This window comes from Lathyrus oleraceus, chromosome 6 (assembly GCF_024323335.1).
Source record: "Lathyrus oleraceus cultivar Zhongwan6 chromosome 6, CAAS_Psat_ZW6_1.0, whole genome shotgun sequence".
Classification (NCBI taxonomy): domain Eukaryota; kingdom Viridiplantae; phylum Streptophyta; class Magnoliopsida; order Fabales; family Fabaceae; genus Lathyrus; species Lathyrus oleraceus.
Window position 1 is genome coordinate 466,098,728 of NC_066584.1, and position 20,924 is coordinate 466,119,651.

The 20,924-nt window shown below is 36.9% G+C and overlaps 1 protein-coding gene across 2 annotated transcripts; it reads right to left on the minus strand.

The window, feature by feature from the left end:
* Nucleotides 1-435: 435 nt before the first annotated feature.
* On the minus strand, nucleotides 436-4,744 carry LOC127092057 (protein FAR-RED IMPAIRED RESPONSE 1). 2 transcript variants are annotated; one of them, XM_051030842.1, is made up of 8 exons: nucleotides 4,453-4,744; nucleotides 1,914-4,056; nucleotides 1,757-1,813; nucleotides 1,590-1,658; nucleotides 1,422-1,490; nucleotides 1,253-1,321; nucleotides 1,102-1,155; nucleotides 436-979 (listed from the first exon to the last, which is right to left on the minus strand). In XM_051030842.1, the coding sequence occupies exons 2-8, from the start codon at nucleotides 3,975-3,977 to the stop codon at nucleotides 932-934; spliced, it is 2,430 nt and encodes an 809-aa protein (XP_050886799.1). In that variant the 5' UTR covers nucleotides 3,978-4,056; nucleotides 4,453-4,744; the 3' UTR covers nucleotides 436-931. The 2 variants fall into 2 exon arrangements, with proteins under 2 accessions (XP_050886799.1, XP_050886798.1); XM_051030841.1 differs by having other exon boundaries at nucleotides 1,422-1,493; nucleotides 4,453-4,743.
* Nucleotides 4,745-20,924: the final 16,180 nt, after the last annotated feature.

Here is a 20,924-nt window from a genome sequence, read left to right on the forward strand (position 1 = left end):
CCTAAAAATAATATTTTTGTGATTTTAATTTTAATTCATCAAATAAACACATCATATAAAATAATAAAATTAAAATATCATATTTATTATAATTAATATAGTAAAATAATAATGAAATAGAAAGTATTAAAGTTATATTTTTTTAGCAAAAATGTTTTTAAAATTTACAATGTATAATAAAATATCAAATAAGTGAATAAGTTTGTGAATAAAAAAATTAAAATATATTATTTAGTAATGTGATGGATTTGGATTCGGAGACGTGTGCGGGGTAACATCCCGCCTCCGCCCCCGACTTTAAATGTCGGAAAAACATCCATCTGCATCCAGGCAAAATAGGATTTTTTTTTCCGTCAAATTCAAAGCTTTTCAAATGGATTCGGACAATTTCGAATTTTGTTATCATGTCTAGTATCAAAAATAGGGAAACATGTAATGTAAGGCTAATATTCCATTCCATCCGCTATAAACCTTACACACACCATTCCAGATTATGCAAATCAGTCCAATGAAGTTATTGTAAAAGCACCATGAAATCTGGTGTGTTTGTATCTGTTCCAATGATAGGAACTCAAAAACTTCTCCATCTCATGTTTGAGAAACTGAATATCTTCTATATTTGCATACTACACAGGCATTCAGACCAATCTCACCCTCCTAGTTCATTCCGAATTTTGCAGCTCTTATGACTAACCTAGACTATAATGAGCAATTTCTATGTATAATAACAAGAAGAAGGTTCAATGGTTCCCAAGACATGAGGTAAATCTCAATGTTACATATAGGTATAACAACGAAGCCACTTTGAGAAATATTGAGTAAGAAAATGAACTGCTGTCAAGATAATGAATTTCCAAGTTCTTTTAATGCTCTTTTCAATCACGCGCACATAGCTTCCGTGGAAACTACCAAATCAAAGATATGACAAATTCTAAGTATTTCTTGTATTATTGCTGTGGAAGTGTTGATCAGGCTCATCCTACATTTCAGATTATGAGTCAAAGACAGTGAAAAGTTAAAACCAAGTACAAATTATTCTATTCCAACTTCCAACTTCCAAGTTCAAATGCAAGCAATATATGGTACATGTCATGAACAAACCTGAAGACCATATCCAAAAGTGGTTGTCGGACGATATTCCAACTGTGCTCCTCCCTACATGAACCAACCCATAGTTAGCAAACTTGTATCATATTAATCTTAATCAAGGCACATAACTTCTCATCATAGGAATGAAAAGAAAACACTCTACCATCCCATGAATGCTTTGCTGTGTTCCGAAAAACCCATCATGGCTTGGAGCCATAGAATTCAATGGACCCTAACAGCATATGAATATCGATTAATAATCCTAATCGTTCCTGTATAATTATATAACACAATCGTATCGGAAGGTTAGAATCAGGATTAGGACAACTTACCAGGCCTTGCATGCTGTGTTGATTAACATAGTAACCATCATGAGGCGGCTCCATTAAGTTCAATTGTACCTGCTACAAAAGCAAAATTATTAATTAAGCATTACATTGAGTTCGGAAAATAAAATACAGAACATATACAATCATATGTTGGTTAACAAGTAAATTTACCAGTCCTTGCACATTCTGCTGAGTACCGTAATATCCATTAAGGGTCATTGCATCCGAGGTAAGATTATCCTGAAGAAAAAAAATCACATGTTATAGAAAGCACATGCTATAGATGCTTATTCGTATAATCTAAAATATATCAAGAATGAAACAGAGAAAACTTAAACCATTTGCTGCAGGCTATCTTGAGTGTCGACAAGTACAGGATTCTGCTCTTGTTGCACCTATAAAGTGATTCTCAAATCAATTTCCTGGTCTTTTAAATGCTAGAAAGGCAAAACAACTTAACGTATAAACAGGACAACCACATTACTTAGAACTGACCTTTCTTTTCCGAGTTGTGTTCCTCTTCTTACTTGGTTTCAAAGCAAGGGTACCCTGATTTTCTTCTGCTTCACGAAGACTACAACCACTGTTCCCGGTTTCTGCACCATTGTCGTTAGCGTTATTTACAAGTACACAGTTCTTCAGGCTATCGACAAGTGCACGGAGAGCAACATTGTAACTCTCTTCAGATAATGATCCTTCTTCACTCAACTCAATAGCTCGTTTGCACAAATCATTATAGCGTTGAACCCTAGTTTGTATCCTTCTTGTACTATCTGCTATTGGTTCCCTAATTTTGGCATCTTTGGTCCACCTCTTTATGATATATTGAGCTGGAACACTCGAACAACCGCAACGTTGGAGAACACTCAATGCGTGTCTGCAAAGGAAACCTTTATATTCAAACAATCGACAGAAGCAAGAGACCTCTAAGCTCAACTCATTCCATGTTACCAAAAACTCTTCATCCTTCTCATAATCTTGAACTATAAATTTTGCAACAGTTTCATCTCCAGCCTCTATCCTAGACTGACAACCAGCTACACCCAACACTTCAACTTGGAATTTCTTAAATATTGCATGTGTGTAAATTGTTGACATTTGTTTTTCCCAAGGTGAAGGAGATTTAAGTGCAGGCTGTTTGTGCAATGTATCAAAATCCGCAACAGATTCCTCCTCATACCTATTTTGAAGAATTAACCCATATAGTTTTATGAACTCTTTAAGGGTGATTTTCTTATGAATGTATTTGTCAAAGAAAGAATTCATACTCTCAGAACGTTGAGGTGTGGACAGTCCAGCTAAAAAGACACCCCCCATGAATGTTGGTACCCACTTTTTCCGGTCTTCATACAATGAATGAAACCATATATTATCATGGAGTTCAAATATAGTCACCATTTCCCACCATCTCATGTCAAACTCTTCATCCGTCCAAGACTTAAAAATGCAGTTGTTAAACTTTGGCAAGAAGTTCTTATACTGTTTTATCACAAAAGACAAATTTTCAGGTATCTTTTCCAATATGTGCCAAAGAGAAAAGCAATGCTGTGCATTTGGGAAGACTTCTTCAATTGCTTCCTTCAAGGCTTTGTCTTGATCAGTGACTATAACTTTGGGAACTTGTCCTCCCATCGCTCTAAGCCATGTCTTCAGTAACCAAACAAAAGTTGGCTTAGTCTCGTCTGCAACCAATGCACATCCAAGCAACATAGGTTGAGAATGATGATTCACTCCAACAAAAGGAGCAAAAGGCAATTTATCGTTGCTCTTTATGTAGCTAGTATCAAATGAAACCGCATCATTAAAGCTGAGATAATCATTAATACTTTTTGCATCAACCCAAAATAGATTTCTTAAACGTTGTTCTTCATTTAAATCTATAGAGTAGAAGAAGTCGGGGCTCTTCTTTTGTACATGCTTGAAATACTCCAGCATAACTTGGGCATCTCCCTCGTCCAAACCCAGATACTGGCCTCTGTCAAACTGATAATTCATATCACTCGCAAGAGACCCAATATTTTGACAGCCACCAGATTGTCTAGACATTTCAACAAACATCTTTCTCGTGCGTTCGCTAACGGCATGCAAGATATCCATATTATTCTTGTCAGCTAGCTTCACATTTCTATGAATCCGAAAATGATACGCCAAAGCTGGTAAAAGTTCATGATTGTGATCCTTTATAAATTCATGAATGATCCACTTTCCATCTTGCTTTTTCTTCACATGCATGCAAGCTTTGCAATCTGTCTTCTTCACACTCGGTCTTCGACTACTACTACTATCAGACTCCGGCGTTACTCCATATCTAGAGCACGCAAATTTAGCATCAATAAACTCTTTGGTCTTCTTCGAGCGCCTGCTGTTCTTAATCGAAGTGGTGAATCCCATAGATTTGGCATATTCTTGATAAAATGAATACGCTGCTTCATGAGATTCAAATTCAATCCCATTGGGTGGCTCAAAATCTTTGTCCCCTTCAAAGAAAGCTATGTCCCTCTTAGGAGAAGCAACAAGTGCACTACCCCTGCAATCCTCTTCATTGACCGCATCACCCATACCTCCACTCACTGCACTACCATCATTCCATTCTAAGCACCTTCCACAATCTAAACTGTAGTCTGACTGCAGCCACTCACTGTAAAATACAGCAAAACAAAGTTTCTAATAAGCAACACGACCAAACTCTAGACATTTCGCTATCATGGGTTTACATCTGTATCACAACTTGTTTGCCTTATTAGTCTTATTAGTATAGTACATTATATGTATAGACAAATTATTTACATTAGTACATAAATATAACAATTTCCAATGTTTTCTTAGACAACAAGTAGTGTGTTTTTCCCAGCAAATTTAACACATTTATGCTATGAAACTCTTAGAAGTGACTAGAATTACAAAAACCACCTCTTGTTTTTATCAAATCACGTTAATTACAGCATTTTCAAAAACTATTAATAAGCATAAAAAAATTTCTTTGTAAAAAGTGTGAAGAACTACTAGTACAAGGGAAGAGGGAGAAAGATGAAACCTTAAAAAGCGGGGAAGGATCACGAGCTGCGAGCGAGTACGAAAATGTGAAGTGGATCCGCGAGTGGGGGAAAAGCGCGAGTGAGAAAGCTAGGGTTTTGAAATTTGGGGGAAAATTGAATTATGGATGGATTGGATCGGAGAGGAACCGAAACTCAACTCGCTTGGCTCACTCGCTGCTTTCTGCGTCTGCAATCATGGCGCGTCCTGTAACTATTTTTCTTCTCTCTTTTTTGATTGTTTATTTGTTTTTTGTCTCTACACGCGTTTTTTCACGCTCTCTTTGTACATTAAAACGACGACGTAGCGCGTGAGTTATATATTTGTCTTTCCAGCTGTTCCCCACGCCGCAAGACATTGCGTTCGGACCACTTTCCTCCTCCGTCAACTCTCTTTCACTAATCTTATCTAATTTACAATTATGAAAAATGAAAGAAAAATTAGAAAAGAATTGTAAAATTTGTTCTAAATTGGAGCTTCTAGCCGTACGTGCGTTTTTTTAGTTTTTTTTCTTATAAACAAAATGGAATAAATAAATAAAACACAAGGAGTGTTCAACTCTTACAAAATTAATAACAAACCGCAACATAAAAAACACAACAAACAAAAATAACTAAGAACCCACAAACACATTATAGAAAAAAAAAATACGTGAGATACTCCAAACATCCCACGAGCAAGAACTCCCGTAACGATTAGAGGCTGCAAACCACTCCCACGAGATCAAGTTAATCAAACCCAAAACACCTACCTATCTTGTTTAAAATATCATCCTTGAAAACAATGGTATTCCTACAAAACCAAATAAGCAGATAACCAATCCAAAAAACCAAAACATCTTCCTATTAGTGACTGACCATGCACCATCAATAAAACCCAGCAAAGAAGTTGCTAAAAGAACCAGAGAACGCCAGCACTCCCGCACCAAACCAATCACAAGCTTCGACCTGAAAACGAACCGAAAAAGGACAAAGCAAGAAAAGATGATTCAAGCTTTCCTCAAGCAAAGAATAAAAATGACATACCGTATTATAAGCTCCAATGATAATGTGCCTCTTCGCTAATTCCGTCCTCAACGACAACATGCTCATAACTATCCGTCAACCAAATAAAAGCATCTTATTAGGAGCCTAGATCTTCCACACAAACTCCAAAAGCTGCAGCTTATCCGCCTCCAAAACAGCTCCATCTGTGGCAGGACGATCGTTTTATTTTATGGAGAAACAGTGGTGGTTTCTCAGTTAGTGATACTTATCGTAGATTAGTTGCATTTTTTTAGTTTACGACACTAAAACAAACATTCATTTGACTGTATATTAGTATAAGTCAATAGGGAAAAAAGAGCATTTTGTCGCTTACAAATGTCTGATTTTCACCAAAAACAAGTTAAACACTCGAAACCAATTCTTCTCGCTAATATTTTCATATGAAAGTGTCAAGACATGAGTTGTTAGGACCAACTAATATTAACGGGTACTCATATAATAAACACAAACAATAAATTCAATGTTTCAAATAAATAATATAATCTTAAACATATAAATAATCTAACTTCATGAATATAGTCATTTGAATTCAATAAATTATCAAGGGAATATCGTAATTGAGAATCAAGAGAAAATAATTAACCTAAAATATAGATTTAATCAACACAATGCTAAATCTCAAGTATTTAATACATGATAAAACGATTGATAACGTTCTTGTAGAATAATGGAAGGTTGGGGTTAGTATTACACACCTACATAGATTCATTATGTCGGCCTCTTCGAACCCTAAATCAGTGGACATTTGAATCTATGGTACAAATTTCTCTGACAAACTCAAATAGTTTTTCCGAAAAAATGTAGGGCCAAATCAAAAGGGCGCCTACAAATGCGATCAAAATTAAAGAGACAACAACATAGATTAAAATTGATGGGACAAGTAAGATTGGTGGAACAATTACAATATCGAGCACACTATGAGTGAAAGAGAAAGATGCGATGACACAAAATTTAAATATGAGATAAAAGTTTCAATAATTACTTTTTATTTTCTTTGTAATTAATTTACTAAATTAGCCTTTGTTTAAAAAAAGATAAAAGAAATATATAGTTTTCTCTTTTTTTAATTGTCGCTTTTATAGAAGAATTGTGTTTCTATTTATTTTTTATTTTCAAATTTTATAGAAATATTAGTTATTATTTAGTTAATAATATTCTAAATATTTATTGCATAAAAAATCATAATAATCATAAATTTAATTAAATATTTTGTCTCTTAGTTGTGGGTGTCGGGAAAGAACATAAGTGAGAATGGTTCGATTTCATAAATTGTTTTATTAAAATCAATTTTTTCATAAAAATGGAGCAGCGGAATTTTATGAAACATGTGTTGGATCGATATCACGAGTTACATTATGTTCAGACAATACAATAACATATAAAATGATGAGAATAATAGACAAATAACCGGTCAATCAATACAAATTAATTATACGAATCAAATGAGTTAATATATTACAGACCTACACTTACATATTGTACTGATAAAAAAGTATAGGTGTGCATGTTCCCCTTACAAGGGCAGGGAGACTCGAAGGCCTTAGTAGGTTTATAACACTTTTTGGTGGTAAGAAGACTTGTATGATGGTGTTTTCAGGTGACTTAAGGGAACTGCTAGCGTGAGGTGAGAGGAAAGCGTACACTCCCCGATGGCCTAGGATTTCCTCAGAAATGGGTCACCGCCCACTTAGTCAATAATGGTAAGTTAAATCCCTACTTCCAAGGGAGTCGCGAGTCAGTTACTGACCTTGACTTTCTCTTTGTCCCAAAAACATCTTACCACATGTTCCCCACATATGGGCAAGGGAAGACTACAAGGCGAGGCGATGCCTACCTTAAGGCGGCCTTTCATTATCGTCTCATCTAGGGAGGTTTAAGAGTAACGCCATAAGCGAGGCCTTTTGCAAATATAACACTATATAGTCCCTCAAGCACGAGGCCTTTGGTAGAAGACGAAATGTCTTTCCACTCAAGGATGGTGGGAGTGTCTCGAGAATTAGAGATTTCCTCTCTTGAGGTTTTTAGCTAATCTTCTTAGATGAGAGTATAATGATCCTAGGGAATCTGAATCCCTTAGGCTAAATTGTACATTGCCCGACTGATGAGACTACCAGTCTCTCAGGCGAGGCATTCGACCTACTTGAGTGGGACTTTCATTGAGCCCTCAAACAAGACTTATTATCAAGTCTTTCATTGAGCCCTCATTGAGCCCTCATTGAGCGCCTCAGGCTTGACCCTTGATTTTTGTCCCACCCGAGAAGATAATAAGTCCCTCAGGAAAGAATGTAGTTATCTTGGGGAATCTGTGTCCCTCAGGCTGAATTATACATAGCTCAGGTGATGAAACTATCAGTCTTTCAGGCGAGGTGTTCGACCTACTTGGGTGGAACTTCCATCGAGCCCTCACACAAGACTTGTTATCAAGCCTCTCAGACTGGATGTCTGTCGCGTCTTAGGATTGAATCTTGATTTTTATCCCACCTAAGGAGACATTAAGTCACACGGGAGAAAGTGTAGTTATCTTGGGTAAGTTGAGTCCCTCAGGTCGAATTGTACATAGCCCGGCTGATGAGACTATCAGTCTCTCAGGCGAGGCATTCAACCTACTTGGGCGAGACTTCCATCGATCCCTTAGACAAGACTTGTTATCAAGTTTCTCATATTGGATGTTTATCGTTCCTCGGGCATGGCCCTTGATTTCCCGAGGATACACTAAGTTCCTCACGCGAGAGTGTAATTATCATAGAGAATCTGAGTCCTTTAGGTTGAATTGTACATAGCCTGACTTATGAGACTACAAGCCTCTCAAGCGAGGCGTTCAACCTACTTGAATGGGACTTCCATTGAGTCCTCAGGAAATACTTGTTATCAAGTCTCTCAAACTAGATGTATATCGCTCCTCACAGGTGTGACCCTTAATTTTTGTCTCGTCCGAGGAGACACTAAGTCCCTCAGGCGAGAGTGTAGTTATCTCGAGGAATCTGAATCTCTCAAGTTAAACTGAACATAGCCCTACTAATAAGACTACTAGTCTCTTAGGAAGAGATTGAAATTTAACTCATCCTTAATGGGTATCCACAAAAATACTCACAACGGGTAGTATAAAACCCCAAAAGAATGGGTATGCACGGGCTCGAGTAATTACCCATTCAAATAAGCAGGTATGTGTGCGAGTATGAACACCTTAATACTCACCCTGCCCCATACCCGCACAATACATTTATTTATATATTTTATTAATATTATTATATAATAATAAATGTCTATCGATTTTTAAGAATACATCAATGTTAAACCATTATATATTTAATATAAGTGTTTGTTTATTTCATAATTCAACAATAAAGTTTTTGAAAACTTTTTAATGATCTTAAAAACATAAAATGATAAGATATTTTATACTTGATAAAATTATTTTTATTAGAAATGCAGGTAACGAGTATGGATATCGGTATGTATACACCCATAAGGCACGTGTATAAGTGCTAACGTTGGTACCCAATATGTATGGGTTCGGATACGAGGATTTTTCCTAACCACGAGTATGAGGATGGGTATTATAGTACTCTACCTAAACCCTGCCCATTTCCATCCCTACTCTCAGACGAGGCGTTCGACCTACTTGGGACAAACTTCCATCGGGTCCTCAAGCAATACTTATTATCAAGTCTCTCATATTAGATGTCTGTTGCGCCCCTCAGACGAACATTTATTTTTGTCCCGTCCGAAGAGACACTAAGTCCCTTAGGTGAGAATCCAAATAGCATACTTGTATTGCCCTTAGGGGCAGCAAGGATCTTCTCTATGAAGTCCAACAATAAGATATTTCTCTGAGGGGAAAGAATGATATTTTCTATGAAGTCTAACAGTGAGATGTTTCCCTAAGGGGCGGCAAATATCTTCGCTATTAAGTCCAGCAATGAGATCTTTCCATGAGGGGTGATAATGATCTTCACTATGAAGTCCAATAATGAGATGTTTCCATAAGAGGCATCAAAGATATTCACTATGAAGTCTAGCGATTAGATTTTTCCCTGAAGGGCGGTAAGGATCTTCATTATGAACTTCAATAATAAGATATTTCCTTGAGGGGTGAAGCTAGCGGAAATATACCCGGAGGATCTTCATTATGAACTTCAATAATAAGATATTTCCTTGAGGGGTGAAGCTAGCGGAAATATACCCGGAACGCATCGCACGTTCGAACATACAATAGAGTTGCCACCAAACTTTATTTATTCCTAAAGGAAAGGGAAAACATTGATAAAACTCGGGGAAAGAGATATCAGGTAAGGAAGTCGGTTATGCAAGAGGAGGGTATTAACACCCATAACATCCATAGTACTCCATGAGAACCGCTTTGATTGTTCTTACTCAAATGGGTATTATATCTAAGGTTTACTCGCGAAAGAATAAGGGAAAAAAAGAATAGATAGGGTGCTCGGTGAGGATTGAGGCCCTCATGCCTACATATCCTTATAGTGCGATAAGGAATTCAAAGCTCCGTAGTTCATATAACTAGTGGCGGGAGGTGAAAAGAAGTTGTGATAATAGGTATGGTCTGGACCAAAGAGTAATGTTGTTTGAACTTCAAAAAGGGATAAAATCTGAACCCAAGAATAAAACTGGCGTGAACCATATGTGGGGTAGTTGGAGCATGGTACCACTATATATGGTATGGCCGAAAACAAAGAGAATTAAGGGTTTGGTTTCACAGCACAAACAACTATTGGTTCACAAGTTGACATAAGATGGGGCTCAAAGAGATGGTGTATTTGGCTCAAAGATAACAGTATATCGCATGGAGTGAATGGTTCAATGATTGAAGGTAGATGATGGTTCATGAAATATATGGATGGTGCCCTAAGGCGGAAGAATAATTAGGATTGTGCTCGCCAAGGGTTCTAAGACTTGTGCCTATGTATTCTCATTGTGTAATGAGAAAGTCAGAGCACTCGTAGTTCGTGGAACTACGAGAACAAACGAGAGAGATTGATAGTGATGAGAAGTATAACTTGTACCAATAGAATGGTGGAAACAAAAGGTGTTTTCCTAAGCAACAGAGACTGATAAGACAAACACAATTTCAAGGGTTAATTGCAGTGGAAACAAAGAGAGAGGTGTTTGCCTAAGCAACAGGGACTGATAAGACAAACACAATTTCAAGGGTTGATTGTAGTGTTGTTTAGTACAGGGAATAATGTATCACTGTAGGGAACAAACAATTTGAAATCAAATAAGAATGGTATATTATCTCCATGAAGGAATAGACGCTGAACCAAGAGTAAACAGGCGTCTTAGCCAAAAAAAATAAGGAATAAAGTGTTTGGTTTCATAGCCAAACATCTATGGGTTCACAAGGTGGACTGCCGATGTATCGTCCTAAAAGGATGTGCATGGAATCCAAGGAAAAGTATTGTTTGATCTCAAAAAGATGGTATTGATTGATGAATGGCCAACAAATGAGGTGGAAATAAATAAGGTAGCAATAAACAGGGTAGCTCACGGGGAATCTGAATTCTCATGCCTACGTATTCTCACCGTGCAATGAGAAAGTCAGAACATTCGTAGTTCAACTTACTAGGGATGACAACAAGAAATTGATGAGGCAAGAGATATGACATGTTAATTGCCAGGGTACACAACCCTTCGAAGCAGAAAAAGAGTACCAAGGTTCACAATCTTCTAGGCAAGGTATCACTAGCAGAGTCTATAACTTATAATGGAAAGGAACTGAACTGTCAAGGTCTATAACCCAAAAGGCAAGGAGAAAGGATGCCAGAGTCCATAACTCTCAAGGCAAGGGAAAGCACTGCCAAGGTCCATAACCTGATAGACAAGGGGATTTCCAATAGTCCACAACTCTACAAGACTACTCAAAGGGATTGTCAAGGTCTATAACCAAGTGCCAAAGTCTATAACTCCATAGGCACAGAAAGAGCCTGCCAAGGTCCACCACCTCATGGGGAAAAGATATATTGGCAAGGTCTACCACCTTGAAGGCAAGAAAGGTTTCCAAGGTCCAAAACCTAATAGGCAGGAAAGATTGTCAAGGTCCAAAACCTAACAGGAAGAAAGATTGAATTGATTGGAAGAAGGTGTACAACCACAAGGTGCTGATAGAAAAATTGCTTCATCATTGAAGTTTCGAATGATTGATGCTTTCTTGAAGAAGACTAGTCAATTGTATGATTCAAATTGCACTAAATTCTATGAGCAAAGGCGAATACCTTGAGCAACTGGGTCATTCGTCCCGTACCTAAGGATATCCTAAACAAGGATAGGAATTCTCCACTCTCATCATTTTTTGTTTCTTAAGGCTCATGGCATACAACTTAAATTAGAATTGACAAGTTGCTGATAGGAGATCCTGAGTGTTGATCTTGTTGTAGAAGAAGAATTAACAATCATTTAATTGAATTGTGCTAAAGTCTATGAATAGAGGTGGATACGATGAGCAACTGTGTCATTCGTCCCATACCCAAAGATATTCAGAATGAGTTAATGGAATTCTCTACTCTCATTCTTTCTCTATTTCTTAAGGCTCGTGCCACACTATCTGAATTATGATTGACAAGTGTTGACCTTTGTTGTGCTTGAGAAGTAGTTCACTTTGTCAGCTATGCTTGATTGGTGTTGACTTTGAAATATGGATCTTGTATTTGAACCTTGAGGTCTTGAGCTCCTGAGATTCAGCATATCCAATATAGCTTGAGCACAATGTACTTGCCATATCAAGTGATCAAGAGTCTTTTGATCCCTTGAATATGCTTGGGGATTATAGCATAATACAAAGGATTTGGTTGACCAAAGTGACCTTTGGTCAACACTAATCAGTGGGATTGAAAAATTAGCTAGGATATGTACAACCCTAAATAAATTAATCGATTGAATTTAAGTAAACCTAAGCTATGAGGTCATGCAAAAATCAGGATTTTTCTACCTAGGGGCAAAATAGTCAATATGGCAAAAAATGAATTAATTAGGAAAATAGTTTCTAAAAACAATTTTTAATCAAGAACGAATTAAGCCTAATTATCTAATTATGTAAAAACCTAAGTATTCTAATTATTCTAATATAACCTAATTAAAAATTTAAAACTAATTAAATTCAAAAAATTTAATTAAGACCTAAATTGTTAATTATTCTAAACATAAAATTTCTAATTAATTTAAGTAGAATTATAATTAACATAACCAAACTGTAAGACCCTAATTTTGACCCTAAGATCCCTCATGGCATCATGTTATTGCACAAATGCATTGCCTCAAGGATCATAGCATGTTTGTGTTGGTGTAAGCCCTAGAGGCCAATACATTTTGGTACTTGTATCGAATAATAAAAGGCATTCTCTTTATTATGGTTGATTAATAAAGTCCCTGGAATAGATAGTCCGTTTAATGTATTAAGTGTGACTTAATCATGAGAACACATTAAACATAAGGACACTATTCCTAAAGTATCCGTAGTCGAGCTTTAGTGTGAACTAGGATAACATTAAAGCATTAAGACTATTATGTTTGTAGACTGATGATCACATCTCATGGATCATGGATAAAGAGTTATCAAGTCTTAAACATAGGTATGAATATTAGGAGTAATATTTATACCGGATTGACCCGCTATGAGAATACTATATAGAAAGTTATGCAAGGTGTCATAAGTTATTCTCATGGTGATAATAGTGTATTCCACTCTTCGACCTGAAACCACTATGGATCCTAGATGTAGAGTCGAGTGCTTTATTGCTGATCCAACGTTGTCCGTAACTGGATGACCATAAAGACAGTTGATGGGTACTCCACAAAGCATGCTGAGGGACATGAGTGTCCTAGATGGAATTTGCCCATCCTGCGTAACAGGATAAATGTCTATGGGCCCAATATTGAACTGGACAAGGATGACACGGTCTATACCTTGTGTTCAATATAGACATAAGGGCAAAAGGGTAATTATACACATAATTATTATCACATAAGGAATTGTCAGATCACTTGACATTTTCGTGTCTTGGGTGGCAGTGATGTGTTGCTAGATACCGCTCACTGTTTATTATGTTAAATGCGTGATTTAATATAATTGCCAACGTCACGAAAACCTACAGGGTCACACACAAAGGACGGATTGATGAGAGATAGAGTAACTAAGGAATATCGTAAGGTACGATACCCTTAAGTGAATTATAGAACATCGTAAGGTACGGTGTACTTGAGTAGAATACGAAATATGGTAAGGTACCATGGGCTTAAGTGATTTTGGGCATATTATAAGATATGGGCCAAAATACACTTAAGTGGGCCTTTTAGCTTGAAGCCCACACAAGTGGTTCTATAAATAGAACCCTTGTGCAGAAGCAAAAATTGCGGTTGCATTATTTTCGTTTTCTCTCACTCTCTCTCTCTCACTCAAAGCCTTCATTCGTACCAGCTAGCACTGAGATTGAAGGAACCCGTTCGTGTGGACTGAGGAGAGACGTTGTCATCATTCAATGTTCGTGATCGCTTTGTGGATCTGCATCAAAGGTTTTGATCGTCACAAGAGATCTGCACCAAAGGTTTCGATCATCACAAGAGGTAAATATTCTATCACTGATCATGACCATTCGTAAGGATCTTTGAAGGAGAAAATTTTAATTTCCGCTGCGTTTTGGACCGCAATTCTCCTTCAGTTTGGGCTCCATAACCCTAGGATTGGGACTTGTTTGAGTGTTTTGAGGTCACCAAGCATGATTGTATTATATGTTATTGCATTTCTTATTTGATTACTAACCAAAAGCACAAAAATATGTCACTAACTCTTTTTGTTTTGAAGCTCAAGTGATCATGTGCTCCACAATGCTCCTAGGAGGCTCCTAAGCCCAATGAAATGGCTAGATGAATATGAGAACAAAGCATGACAATGGTCCAAAAAGTTCCTAATCATCATATGTGTCTCCCAAGTATCTCAATTTGCCAATTTGATCAAGATAACCCAAAGGGCTTGAAGATTGTTTCCCAAGGAAACCCTAATTTCACCGTGCTTTGATTGTGCCTTGCCCATGAAGCAATCTCAACCTCTGATCAAATTTAATCAAGGTAAGTTCTTTCATTTATCATTTTATGCATATATGAGCCTATTTGAGGCCCCTCAATCATTTATTCATCAAGATTGGAAGTTTGACTTTGAAAAGTTGACTAGTCAAGTCATCTGACTAAGCTGAGGTTTAATGAGCTATAATATTTTGATGTGTTTGTCAAATGAAGATGACCCTAAAAGAAACATTGTTCCTAAGAACCATATGAACAACTTTAATTTTCATCAAAAATCCATTTTAAGCTGGGAAGGTCATCATTCATTTCAAAACATTATAGGCCATTTTGACTGAAACCCTAATTTTGGGTCAACTTGCCAAGAGTATAACTTTCTCAATTTTTATGATTTTGAGGTGGGACCAAAGGAATTGGAAATCTTGAGATTTTTACTTCAAATGTTATGTTGGACAAAACTTTATAATCCTAAAGGAAATACATGTGATATTGCAAAACATTATAGGTCATCTTGGACCTAATTCATTGAATTTGAAAAGGTACCCAACTTCAAATGCCCATAACTTTGTCATAAAAAATCCAAATGATGCAAAATTTGAGTCTAGATTGACCATCTTGAAAGTATCTACAACTTTTATGTTGGAGATGTTTTCATTTGAATCCTGTATCATGATCCATAGGGGTTTGATCAAGCTTGCTTTTGGTTAACTTTTTCAAAATGATTTGAACAAGTTTTACACTTGAACTTTCCAAGCCAGTTTTGATCAATTTGCACATGTCAAATGTTTCTTTTGCCCAACATGACTTTTATTCCTTATCTTAAGAGCTTTCCAACCATTACTCACAATAGTCATTTGGATCTACCATTTGGGAGATTCGAATTTTTTTTCATTTATGTGCATTTTTGATATTTTATGTTATAACTTGGTATGCAAGCATTTCCCATTTCATGTGCACGACCACATGCCTTCTATGTGAACTCAGCAAGCTCTTTTAGCCATCCATGGGCCTCTCACACATCCACAAAGGCCCATGCACTCAAAATTTCAAATCCCATGCACATGAACAATGTGTGAACTCGGTTGCATTCACCTATAAATAAGGGCCTCATGAGCTTCATTTCATAACCTTTTGGAGATCCCTTATGTTGCAGAACTGAAACCATAACCCTCACCAAAGGAATCATTCACTATTCTTCACATTTTCGAGCTTGAAATTCAGCAACATTAGTTGAGTTTCAAAACCAAATTCCTTAGCCAATCATCTTCCCTACATTTAGAGATCAAAGAGGAGCAAAGAGCTTGAACAATTTGTGGCCAGAAACTCATTATTTTGAAGGTATCAACTCAAACTGTTTGGATCTGAAACTCTTAATTCAATGTAGTTTTCTTGTGTTTTGGTGGTTCTCTGAAGTCCTCATACTTGAGGCAAGTTTTTGGTGCATTCAATTTGCCATTTCATGAACAATCCGTGTGGACACCATGATTTTCTCCTTCATCTTTCTCTTAATATAGGAAGAATGAAAGAAATCCAATGGTACAGTGATGATCTACATCACACGAGTTTCATTTTCATGTCCTTGTTTTTTCATTTTTATTGAGATTTATTTTTTCTGCAAATCTGGACGGAATCTGTTGGTTGGCCGGAGAAGACGGTGGTTTCCACCACCACCACTACGTGTGTTAACCAGAGCCTTTGGATCTCTCTCTCACGATCTAATCTCACGCGTCCGTTTTAATTACTTGTTTTAATTCGTTATGATATTTTTGTGACTTCATTTGATATTTTTCATGAATTACTTGATTTTTATTGATTTTAATTCATTTTAAAATACTTTCTGAACTTTAAAAAATACAAAAATATTTTCATAGCATCTATGGATCATGATAAGTCAATGAAAAATAGTCTCAATAATTTCTTGTTTGTTTTGAGATTATTTGAGATTTTAATTCATATTATGCTATTTTTTGGTTATTTTTAATTGATTTTAATTACTTTCTGACATTAAAAATTTGTGAGAAAATTAGTCAAAGTTTGTTTGACTATGTTGAACCTATGAGAATTTAATTGGACTCATTGAAGTTGTTTTGAATTGAATTTGAGGGTTAACTTTGTTTGTTTATTTTTTATTTGTATTTTCTTTTAATTCAAAAAATACCAAAAAAATATTACTGACTTCTTGACTTGTTATATTGATTCTTCTTCTGTTTGGTGTTGATCAAGGTTGAATTGGTTCAACTTTGATCAAATTCATTGGATCTTGTGGTTCGAAATCCTTAAGGATCATCATCTAGAAAGATGAATGAATTTGATCAAGGATGAGTTATCCCTTGATCAATTAGGATTGGTTGTTGACTTCTTACCCCCTCCCTTTCATCTTCATCCCTTTCTTCCCCTCAATGGCCGATGAGTTAAAGTCTTGAGGTTGGTCTTGACAAATAGAAGTTTAATCTTCTTTGATCCAAACCAAATTCAACTTGATCCATGGTCAAGTGAGTTATTTTGTGTCAAAGATAGGTTACTTCTTGGTCAAGCAAATAACCAAAAGTCAATATAAGGCCCTTCCCCTTTTGTTTGGCATGGCAAGTTTATGGAGCTTGGCTTACTAGTCATGACCTCTAACTTGTGTTCTTTTCCTATATTCTTATTGACCGGCCTCAGATAGGTGTGGCTACTACATTAGTCCACTTACGATTGCTTAACATAGCGCTACATTGTCTTATGACAAGCTAACATAACTCTACTAACTACTAAGTTTAATTTGAGCTTTTAAATTCTTGTCATTTACTTTTAATGTCATTTATTTCTTGCTCATTATTCATCTTGATTTTCATCTTTGCTCACTTGAGCACATACTTTATGTTTATGTCATTTTTCTTTTGCTCATTTAAGCCCATTATTGTATATAAATATATTGCTATTTTGTGTTGTTTTGTGTTGTTTGGATATGAACAAAATACAAAAGGAGAAGGGACTTAGAATTAGAATCTACCCATGCTTAAAGGAGTTCAAGAGCAACTAGGCCCCATGCCTTTAGAATGCAAATTTTGTTAAAGAGCAACTAGGCCTCATGCCTTTAGAATGCAAATTTTGTTAAAGAGCAACTAGGCCTCATGTCTTTAGAATGCTAAAACTCAAAGTTTATTTCAAAGGACTTCTCCTCAAACTTATCCTTTGTCCATTCCCTTTATTATGTTGTGAGCTTTTTGATGTGTGCTTTTGTGTGATAGGAATCTCATCTTAAGATTGTGAAAAGAGGACCATTGTCATGAGTAGCCAAGTTAAGAGCCAAGCCAAATGGAGATCCTAGGAGCTTGAATTCAAATTATTGATTGCTTATTTTCTGTGCTAAATCCAAAGGAAAGGAGCATCTTGAGTCATCTCTATGACTCCAAGAAAAGGAACTCCAAGGGTTACCTCTCCCCTCTTATCTTTGTATGCTTTAGGAATAGCCCTTCTCTCTTCTCCCCACTTTAACCAAGCCAAAAAATCATTTTCAAAACTTTGACTTTATTTCAAATTAGAAACCTAGGCCTTAGGCCTTTGACTTTTAAAAACTCTTTTCATAAGTACTCATTGTAAATAAACTTTAATCCAACTTTGACCTCATTTTGTAAATAAATTTAACTTGTAAATATAACCCATTTCAAGTTGTTTTTGTGGTTCCAATGGCCACTTGTTAAAACCTTTTCAAAAACATTAGTCATAGGTTTGAGTTATCATAGTGGTTGATATAAATCTCACCTCATCCTTAGTGTTGGATTATAAGCCTTCCATGCTTATTATAGGGTTAACCCCTCATTAGCATGTTGAAGCCTTCCTCACATGGTGGATTGTTGGTTTAGGTTGAGTTTTCTCCCTTTGATAACAAAAGACCTTAAGGCTTTTGATTAAAATCAATTCACCAATCTTTGAGATTTTTACCACGAACTACGAGGTTTTGATCCTCCTTTGTGATGGTACGTAGGCAATGGGTTCATCCATTCAAACAACAAAATTTGTAAATATAATCTATTCTCTTCTCATCCCTCCAATCTTTTGCACAAATCTTTTCACAAATACCAACCTACAACACATATTTGCAAAAAAGGTTCCTTTAGAGTACTAAGGATGTTTTGGGTGCGTAAAACCTTCCCATTTCATAACCAACCCCCTTATCTAGATCTATGACCTTTTTATTAGTTTTTGATTTGAAAAACTTCTTACTTGGCTTTTGTTCGCTTTTTAGCCTTTCCTTTGGACAAATAAAAGTGAGGTGGTGACTCGAATTGTATGTTGACTTTTAGTTTAGTCAATAAACGTAAAGGTAACGAAAACCCCGCTACAGAAAAGTGGCGACTCTGCTGGGGAAAGACAATCGCCCCGTGGGTTTAGCCTACTTTTTGCTTGTATGTGTTGTATGTTTATAGTTATTTTTGGCATATTTTTTGTGCAAATTTGGGATGAATGTATTGTTTGTAATGTATGAATTGCTTGATATATTAATTGCTTGTATGCTTGGTGGTTTCTTGTTAGATGAGTTCTATACCCGAACTCGAGTGCACTTATGATAGGAGAATGGCATAGTCTTGTTGACTTGTGTGGAGTTAGTCCTTAACAAGTTAACTTGCAAGTCCATTCACTTGGTGGAGGTTTTATTGGGATCACTAATGTCACACGAGTAGTCGTGGTTAGGCATTACTCTTTCCAATATGAACCCTAGAAACCAAGGACCTTAGATACCTAGCCCATCTTGGCCTATTTTAGGACGTACTACGAAGGTCGTTCAAGCGTAAGACTTTATGTGATTGTTATGCGATACTACACTCATAAGAGTCGCTCTCGAGAATATTTTTGGAGGACGAGTAGTCGTTTTATCCGATAATGTCCGAAAGATGGGATGATGACTATGGCAACCTTTTATAACATGATTGTCAGGTTTAACCATAGTACACTCCCGTTGGGTGGTTCTTAACCGAGACTCCATGCTCGTGACTCACAACAAACCCGTGATTCGCGGTCGATCCGTTCTTGTATATCCTCAAAATCAATGGAACTTGGGTGTTGATAAGGTGTAAACCATAATCCACCAAAATGGATGATTGATATTGACGATGACTTGAGCCATCTCGTGACCTTTGTGTGGTGTGACTTGCTTGATCCTTGAGTGTATTTGTTGCATCCATGCATCCATGCATTCATCCACATTCATGTCATCGATAATAAGATGTTTGTAAGAAACTTAAAAGGTCTATTTGCAAATTTTCAGACATGGATAAGCAAAGAAGGAATACGAAGAAGTACAGTTTCAGACAACCCGACTTGAGAGAGTTAAGGCGTATAACATCTTATGTATTAGAGCCCATGGAGTTCAAAGCTCGCCATGGGAAGCTTTAAGTTATTCTCTCTACCAAGGTGGATGAGGGTCTGATGAGTGTGTTGGTGCAGTTCTACGATCCTTTGTATCAGTGCTTCACTTTTTCGGATTTCCAGATTTTGCCTACACTGGAGGAGTATGCTTATCATGTGGGTATACCTATTCTTGACCGATTTCCGTTCAGTGGTTTGAAGAAGATTCCGTCTTCTCAAGAGATTGCTGATATGCTTCACGTGGAGGTATCCGACATTGTTGCCAATATGACTACCAAGGGTGGAATTCAAGGTCTCCCGTCTGATTTTTTGATTGCCAAAGCTACCTTGTTTGGGAAGGCCATGAGCAAGGAAGCTTTTGAAGCCATATTTGTACTCCTCATCTATGGGCTAGTGTTATTTCCCAACATCGACAACTTCGTGGATATGAACGCTATTAGGATTTTCTCTTCTCTTAATCCCGTTCCGACTCTGTTGGGTGACACTTATTTCTCTTTGCATATGAGGAATGCGAAGGATGGTGGTTCCATTGTATGTTGTCTGCCTCTGTTATACAAGTGGTTTATTTCGCACTTGCCTCAGACGCTTGCCTTCAAGGAGAACAAGGGATGTCTACGGTGGTCCACGAGGCTTATGTCTCTCACTAATGATGATATCTCTTGGTATAATCGTGTTTATGATGGCATTAAGATTAACGATTCTTGTGGTGAGTTCTCCAATGTACCTCTTCTTGGTACATGTGGTGGAATTAACTACAACCCTGCTTTGGCTCGCCGTCAACTTGGGTTCCCCTTAAAGGATAAACCTAACAACATTTCGTTGGAAGGCTTATTCTTTCAAGAGGGTAAAGATCCCTAAAACCTGAAGGATAGAATGGTTCGCGCCTGGCGTAAGGTTCATAGGAAAGGGAGGAATGAGCTTGGTTCGAAGAATTGTGTTGCTTTGGAGCCTTACACCTCTTGGGTGAGGAAGAGAGCCCTCGAGTACCGCATGCCGTATGAGTATCTGAGACCTACCCCTATGGTTATGGTTGGGCCTTCAACCCTCCTTA

Bases quoted from the DNA above. Each gene is read 5' to 3' on its own strand.
- LOC127092057 (XM_051030841.1), bottom strand. From the start codon at position 3,977: ATGGGTGATGCGGTCAATGAAGAGGATTGCAGGGGTAGTGCACTTGTT. The intron at 1,659-1,756 runs GTTTAAGTTTTC...TTTTTTCTTCAG, and splicing joins AAGATAGCCTGCAGCAAATG to GATAATCTTACCTCGGATGC. The intron at 1,156-1,252 runs GTAGAGTGTTTT...TGGTTCATGTAG, and splicing joins AGCAAAGCATTCATGGGATG to GGAGGAGCACAGTTGGAATA.